Below are 7,966 nucleotides of genomic sequence, written 5' to 3'. Positions count from 1 at the left end.
AGCATGTTAGTTTTTTTTTCATCCATGCTCTCAGTAAGTCTCTAACATAACGAAGTATAGGTAGTGTCATACTTATGGGACATATATTATAAACTTATGCCTTGTGTTATACATTTCTGGTAATATGGAATTCAACTGTGCCCCATTGAAAACAAATTTCCCGCTCGGACCCGCTGTTCCTATTCTGTCACAAGCCGTGACCATGAATTTACAGTTGCACTTTATAATTTACTAGAGTTATTTTAACAGAGAAATATTGAAACTTGCTGTAAAAGTGCGTCACTTCGAACTTTGTCTCCGTGTATATTGCTCCATAGTGCCAGATTTCTAACCAAAGAGCTTAAATACAAGGAGTAGAAGTAGTAACTTCCCTGTCAAAAAATCTTTCTTAAAAATTTTCCGTCCCCACGTCCTACTTATTGTAGTTCCCCATATTTTCATCTAAACCCAGATGAATAAAAATTTGGAGATTGGTTGGTTTATGCTGTCTGCTTGAAAAAAAGCTTCTCCAATCATTATATGAGATTCTATCGTTTTCCTCCTATGCTCCTATCGGCTAGACTTCGGTCTCCCCACGGAGCTTCCAAGTTCCGACTCCCCTAGTCCCTTGATGTTGTTCTTCCCGGAGTTCCCGCGCTTACTAATGCGAAGCTAAAAATATTATTTGTACCACGTAATTTAAGCCTAAGGATAATTTATTAGGCCCTATAGATAAGGGTAAGTTAAATTTTGGTGTATTTCGGAGTTAGCTTTACAGGTAAAAAGTAAATGCCTTCTTTTTGAAGCATTTACAGGCGCCTGACAGGTCGTTGTTCGCTAGACCTAATTTTTACCCCTGTAATGAGGGCCACAGCCATTTTGGTTTTGGGGGAAGTTGGAGGGAAGTTAGGGAAAGACCGCGGTTTTTTTACGTAGGTTCGCCGTAGTATAATCCCGCGTCTTATATAGCGTGCATCGTGGGAAAGTATGTTGCTTTGATTAATTGTAATTGTTTATTAAAGAATACTGTTTGAATGTCTTGATTTTATGGAAAACGTAGTTATTATTCTATGGAATTATTTTAAGAGTAGGCATTAACTAAAGTCCTAGGGAGCTTCCTTGTAATACAAAATGGCGCCCCTTGGGCGTTAGCTTTTCCAGTGTATGGCCAAAGCTATGCAGGAAATAGCAATTAAACGTTTGTTTACCTTTGAATTCTAAACAAAACGTTTTAGAATCACTTTTTAATTAAATTGGGAGTTACAATGCCTACATTTTATTTAAAATTAATTTATATCATGAATTTTAATTTTTTTTTTTTCTAGTTGGTAAATCGAATATGCCTCCAAAAGGGAAAAGACACTCTTGCGGCCATTGTCAAGATGGTTTTTCGACTAAATCAAAGCTCCAAGCTCATTTACTAACGCATGATGAATCGCAAAATGTTGTTCAATCAACATCCACTTCTTCCACCTTGGCAAAAGGATTAACACTGAGTATTGCCAATAAATCTACTGTTGCGACGCTTCCCGATTCTGTTCGTCAGAATCTATTGAATAGTCTACCATCACCAATTACCGCTGCCATTTTAAAAAATCAACGCGACGCCGCTACAAACAAAGATGTTAAAGATGAGCTGGAGTCTGCAAAGTTTAGAGAATTTAAATGCAACAAATGTGACAGATCATTCACAACTTCTGGTTCGCACAAAAGACACCAATCGGGATGTAAAGCAACCACTAAGGTATAAACCAAGTCAGAAGTACCACGCAACGAGGCCACTAATTTACAATCATGACGAACTTTTAACCATTTCTTTAACAGATAATTCAGTTAAACGAAGATGGTATGGAATCTGACGATATAGAGGATATTGAATCTGTCCCGTCTTCTAGCGATGACGAAATTACTTTCGCCACCAGTACTTTCCAGACGATGAAAGCCAAGATGACGGGAAACATTTCGCGTCGCGTCAATTCCTTGTTGAAAGAGAAAAAGGCCAAGATGGTTACTTGCAACGTTTGCAAGAGCAAGTACAACAAAGACTTTGGAGATTGCAAAAAATGCAAGATTAATGAACTGAAGAAAAGAATGAATGAGACACCGAAAAAAACTCCACCCAAGCCAGCCAAACAACAACCGCAACAGCCTCCCGAAGTTTGCGTAGCGTGTGGCGAAATATTCCCGAACAAAGACACTCTTTCCATTCATCAGATGACCTGCGATGTCATTCTCAAGGATAAAGAAGACAAAGAGAAAGAAAATCTTGGAAACGAGGATGGTTACGCAACCCCCGAAGTATGGACAGCCTAAACCGTTTTTTATATGGTGTGTTTGAACAAATTGATGTTTTTTTCTCTTTTTTTTTCATTCAGAAACCGAATGAAGGCAATGAAGAATGCGCAACATGCGGAGACAAATTTAACAGCAAAGTCGAACTCCTCGAACATCTCGCTACCCATACAGGACCCATGGAGAAAATCCTGATGTGTGGAATTTGCAGCAAAACATTTTCGCGCAAATATCATTTGGATCGTCATATGATGATGACTTCGTGCTCGGGCCAACCACCTCCGTCTCACGTGTGCCAAGTTTGTGGCAAAGCTTATACTCGAAAGGTAACAGCATTATCTACAGTTATTTTGCAGAGAAAATGTGATTTCACCAGTAGACTTTGCAAAAATAATATGTATAACTCTAACTTAATTAACCTTGTACCGTTTTCTGCTGCGTATTCTTTAAAATGATAAAGGATGTTTTGGGTAAATGGAATGGTAAATAACGAAACTTGACTTATAATTATCATTATAATTTACTTAGCGAATTGCAGTGTTTTCAGTTTTAATTAGATAAACCAAAACTGTCTATAAATAACTATGGTTTTGTAATTTTACGTTGTACACTATAGTTGATGTTTTTATTTCTGTACAATATTTTTTAGCTTTCTTCATTTTTATAATGTTGTAGTTTCTGTTGACGTTTTTAGGACAATCTTCGCGAACATCTTCGTGCTCATGCTGGAGAAGTCCTGAGACGAAAAAAATACAAGTGCAACTTTTGTACCAAACATTTTCACGGAACGTCTCTTCTTAAAATCCACGAACGCACTCATACTGGCGAGCGTCCTTTTAAATGCGATTTTTGTTCAAAGGCCTTCCCTTCCACGGGGGCGCTCACTAAGCATAGGAGAATCCATACCGGTGAAAAACCATACGCCTGTATCGATTGCGGCGTCAGCTTCTCTCTTAAGGGAACCCTAAACCGTCACATGAGAATTCACACTGGAGTTCGACCGCATAAATGCGAATATTGTGGAAAAGAATTCATTCAAGCGGGTGGATTGAAAGCCCATTTGTTTTTCCACACTGTGAGTGAATCGTCATCAAACGAACTCGCTACTCGATCCACGAGTCCTTGATATAATTGATTGGGAATTTCTATAATTAATCTTTCAGGGTCAAAATGGATTCAAATGCGAAGATTGCGGAAAGTTGTTCAACAGGAAAGCCCGTCTTCAAATGCACATTCGTTACGTACATGAAAAGTTAAAGCCATTTGAATGCCAGGAATGTGGCAAAGCGTTTACGCGAAGGGAAGACCTCTACCGTCATTCTGTTTTGCATTCCGGCGAAAAGCCTCATCAATGTCCTACGTGTCAGAAGAGATTCGCCATCAAGCCTTCACTAAAGCTTCACATGTTGACGCATACGAAGGAAGAACCCAGATCGTGTCACGAGTGTGGCAGGGCGTTCATTCGCAAGGATTGTCTCTTGCGTCACATGAGGAAACGCCACCGTGAACTGTTGAACAAGATTTTACTGGACGAGAAGGAATCTACAACTCAAGATCCTGAGAGTCCCGGAACTTCGCACATATTGACGGAACAAAACATCTGCGACAGTATAAGAGAGCTCTTAAGTCTGCTGGTAGACGAATCTACTTTGAAAGGATTTGGATGGCCTGATAAACCGGTTGACGAGTTACTGGAGTCTGTTATTAAACGTTGCGGACATACCCCCGTTAATCCGGAGGACTATTCCTACATGGACCGTCTGAGGGAGAATTCGAAACTTCTTTTCACCGTTGTTATTGATGATAACGCGGTTAAAACTCTCTTAAATAATCAAACGGTTGATGAAGTTATTTTGCATGTTTTGAGATTGGCCAAATCATAAAGCGTTGCTAAATTGATTCCCATTTGATGTTTTATTATATTTTTTGTATGTTCTTGCGTTCTCTACCATTCCTTTTATATGATTGTTATAAGCTCCGCGTTTCTGATGTCTTTATAGGAAATTTAATGTTAGAAATATGACACTAGGTCACATTTTTAATTATGTTCGTTAAGTGTAAGCTGCGTATTTGTTTAAAGGTCAACATGAAATTCCGCCAGGATCAAAATATAATTATATTGCTTAATTTGTAGTAAGTATACTTTGCAAAGGCAAAAAAAGGCCTTGTGTTATCTCGAACTGGTGTCACTCGCAGTGACGAAATACATTGCTGAATAGCGTTTTGGATTAAAATTTAATTAAAACTGGTACTGGTTTATGGCGAAGAGGCTATTTTTAACTAAATAAGATTAGTGGATGGAAAATGTCATCATAAGTTTTAGATATATAAGTTGACTAACGTTAAGGTAGGTCTACCTTTATACGCGAGTAATTAGGACTTGATATTTCAGTTTTTCTTTTTCCCAATATTTGGGAGTCTGTTGAACTTGATTAACTCCAGCCAGAAAAAAAATCATACAATAATTATTTTATATTATTAATCTATTGTCCCCAGCAATAAGGCTTTTTTTTTTATATGAAAATTATGAATATTTCATTTATACGCTGGTAGTTATTGAATAATGAATATTGTGGAATTTAGCTATTGATTTATTTTTTTTTTTTTTTTTTTTTCGAGCATAATATTTTCTGAAAACTGAAAGTTGATCCATTTTAACTCTGAAATTAAATTGGTAAAAAGAAAATAAAAACTTTAAGATTAACTTAGGAGTTAATTCTTTGTCAAATTTTTACTTAGTCAAAAACAATTGAAATTTTACAAGAAATTATTATTATTTAATAACAAAATGTTACAGTTGATCTTTCTTAAATCGAGATCAGCAAATGAAATGAACCACACGCTAATGTAAGTATAATTAGGGGGGTTATAACACGGTAGTTACAGCGTGGATTGAAAAAGGCAAATAATTAGAGCATTTAGTTTTATAATGTGATGGTTTTTGAAAACTTTTCTCTCAGGACTTGGGAGTTGCTGCTAATTTTTGCGCGGCTAAAGATGCCTGTAACTTCACTTCCATTGTTTCGATAACGGCTATAATGAGGATTGCGTTAATTATGGGTTTGTCTATAATAATTAGTTTTCTTTTACCATCTCTAAAGATAACTTTTTGTTGGGCAATTTTTTGTATTTTTTCCATCTGATCCGTTAAGAATTTCACTTTTCTTTTGCAGTAATCTTTGCCAGCTTCGTTATCCTGGAAAGGTTCAACCTTAGTACTTTAAAAATGCCGTAAGAGCGTTACCTTACTTTTTCAACGTAGTAACCCGTTCCTACATCAATGAGAACCTTATTTACATTTAATAGATTGCCTGGAACGTAGAGCTGTTTAAATTTATTAAGGAAACACGATTATATAATTTAACAACTGTAGGTTTAATAAATTTGAAAGGATACAGAGCCAGTTAATGGCACTAGAACCTCTTTTCCCTCGCATTCGGGTACTAATTTATCTAGACATTCTTTGGATTCTTGGAATTTTCGTTGAGCGCCTTTTAATTGTTGCAACGAAGATCCCATTAAATCAATTTCCTTTAAAAATTAAAAAGTTTAGTAAAAATTCACACGTGACGTGACGTGAGCCGAGATTCGGAATCAGTGATAGACACATGGAGATGAAAACAAGGTGAGCGGCAGTACCCTGCCTTTAACAGTATAAAGCTCTAAGGGAAAATAACACGCGCTGCCAACGCCAAGTACTAAGGGTTGGGTCTTAGCCAAGGCTTAGCTTTACTCGAAATACTCTTAGCAAGTAATTTTATAATATTTAATTTAAAAAGGCAGTTGGAGCGATTGATTGATAAGTATTTAACGTTATATTTACTTGATCTAATTGTTGTTTTAATTGGGAAAGTTGTGGTAAACTTAATTTATCCATTTCAAGCATTTGTCCTTTACCGCCCGCCATTTTGATGTTTCGCCTTTACAATGCAGAGAGTCTTTAAATGGCGAAAACTCTCGACTCCTCCCTTTATAGGCGGCCGGCTCTGAACTTATCGAAAACGTCATTCTATAATAAGAGTGACGTCACGCCCACTGGAGACCGGAACGCCCACTTTAGACCACCCCCCAACAATTTTCGATGGTATATACCAGTTACCACTGTATTTTTAATTCACTTATAATTTACTTAATGAAATAAGTTAAATATCATTTATTGGACAAAATGTTTAATTAATGAAAAATAGTGTTTAACATTACAGCGGTTAATACACTTTTAATTAACATAAGTGTAAATGTTTAACTCTTTTGTTGCTTTTCCTTTTCTTTCTCCTTTTTCAGACTTTCTGCTTGAGCTTCCAATTCTTCGTGAGTTTTTATCAGAACTTCAACTTCCTTCGCTGGTAAAATTTTAATTTTGGTTTTGTTGTTTTCACGAGTTAAAGTAGCCATTTCCACTGTGAATAAAAATTAAATTAACCCTTAGTAAACATTTCTGAGATGTGATTTGTTACATTTATCGGCTGTCAGTTTAGTCATGTCTAACGTCTTGCTAAGAACTTTGACAGCTAAAGCCAAGGCGGATTTTAAATCAGTTTCGCCATCTTTGTATTCTTGTTTCAAAATTGATACAGCAGCCTTAAATTCAAGAAAGAAAAATTGATTATTTCCATAAATTTTTCAAAATTATAAGAACAACTGCATACAGCGCTGTTATTTCCGATACAAGTTGCTTTCCATCCACCGTAGTTTCCACTAGGATCTGATTGGTACAGTTGGAACCCGTAGTGTTTATCCCAACCCATATAGAGAATTGAGACACCAAAAGGTCTTTTGCCTCCGTATTGAGTGTAAGCTTGTTTAATATCACAAAGCCAACTGACGAGCCTCTCACACGGGATAGATTCCCCATATTGCAACAAATATCTCTGAGCAATTTGTCTCAGTTCATTTGTAAGGACATTAGCATCTGATGTAATACCGGCAACACTGCATGCCATGTCACTGTTAAAAAGTAAGTATGATAATTTAGAGACGTAACGGGCAATAGTTCCTTTGAATAGTTAGTACTCATGGAGCTTGTATATTTTTTCGGATGTAAAAACTTCATCCAAAAGTTTATTCGTGTTTCGTTTTTCAGCCGCCAATAAGATGCCATCGGAGGCCAAGATTCCCAGGCAAGTACCAGCGTGGCCAATGGCTTCCATTGCATATTCAACCTGATATAGTCGCCCTGCAATAAATAATTAATGTTATCAACTTTTTTAATTTTAAAAGTGATTATCAGTGGCATTCAAACCTTCCGGGGAGAAAATTGTTGTTCTTGAATCATACCGTCTAGCCTATAAAAAATCATCGCGTATTAACAAACTGGTATTTTGGTTTTTTGTACAGTAATATTAAAATGAAAAGCATAGGCTTATGCGGAATTTAAATCACGTCAATATTAAAGCTAATTATTAAGCTTTTGCTTCTATGGTTGAAATTACACATGTTAAAGTTTGGATTATAATATTTACCATTTTATACTAAAGTAAACAATTTACAAGAGCGTAACTAATTTAATTATTAATTGTGATGACTGCCTGAAAACTTCGTGTTCTTTCAAAACTTGCAGACTCACGAATGTCAGAATTTTTATGTCAATCGGTTCAGAAAATTCTATCAAAGTTACAAGAATTTGCAGTTGCAGAATATTGGGGCTAGATGCGTAGCCTTCTGAATCGTGCGAATCGGAGGACGCGGGTGGCTCTCC

The 7,966-nt window shown here is 36.5% G+C and overlaps 3 protein-coding genes across 4 annotated transcripts; 1 reads left to right on the top strand and 2 right to left on the bottom strand.

Moving 5' to 3' along the window:
- The first annotated feature begins 468 nt into the window (after positions 1-468).
- Positions 469-4,975, top strand: LOC149609944 (uncharacterized). 2 transcript variants are annotated; one of them, XM_089860008.1, is made up of 6 exons: positions 469-717; positions 1,305-1,723; positions 1,804-2,277; positions 2,355-2,597; positions 2,966-3,346; positions 3,435-4,975. In XM_089860008.1, the coding sequence occupies exons 2-6, from the start codon at positions 1,319-1,321 to the stop codon at positions 4,152-4,154; spliced, it is 2,223 nt and encodes a 740-aa protein (XP_089716134.1). In that variant the 5' UTR covers positions 469-717; positions 1,305-1,318; the 3' UTR covers positions 4,155-4,975. The 2 variants fall into 2 exon arrangements, with proteins under 2 accessions (XP_089716134.1, XP_089716135.1); XM_089860009.1 differs by lacking the exon at positions 469-717 and adding an exon at positions 820-964.
- A 1-nt stretch (position 4,976) lies between these two features.
- Pfdn5 (prefoldin 5) lies at positions 4,977-6,250 on the bottom strand. Its single transcript, XM_089860027.1, has 5 exons — positions 6,095-6,250; positions 5,668-5,802; positions 5,521-5,595; positions 5,362-5,467; positions 4,977-5,304 (listed from the first exon to the last, which is right to left on the bottom strand). The coding sequence occupies exons 1-5, from the start codon at positions 6,176-6,178 to the stop codon at positions 5,228-5,230; spliced, it is 477 nt and encodes a 158-aa protein (XP_089716153.1). The 5' UTR covers positions 6,179-6,250; the 3' UTR covers positions 4,977-5,227.
- Positions 6,251-6,423: 173 nt separating this feature from the next.
- Positions 6,424-7,884, bottom strand: Prosalpha3 (proteasome alpha3 subunit). The gene is made up of 6 exons (XM_089860024.1): positions 7,731-7,884; positions 7,511-7,553; positions 7,282-7,444; positions 6,918-7,215; positions 6,726-6,849; positions 6,424-6,668 (listed from the first exon to the last, which is right to left on the bottom strand). The coding sequence occupies exons 1-6, from the start codon at positions 7,731-7,733 to the stop codon at positions 6,511-6,513; spliced, it is 789 nt and encodes a 262-aa protein (XP_089716150.1). The 5' UTR covers positions 7,734-7,884; the 3' UTR covers positions 6,424-6,510.
- Positions 7,885-7,966: the final 82 nt, after the last annotated feature.

Source organism: Phalangium opilio, unplaced genomic scaffold (genome assembly GCF_054372755.1).
Source record: "Phalangium opilio isolate 3A_F unplaced genomic scaffold, DU_Popi_V2 ptg000344l_1, whole genome shotgun sequence".
Lineage (NCBI taxonomy): Eukaryota > Metazoa > Arthropoda > Arachnida > Opiliones > Phalangiidae > Phalangium > Phalangium opilio.
This window is presented reverse-complemented; position numbering and strand designations above follow the sequence as displayed.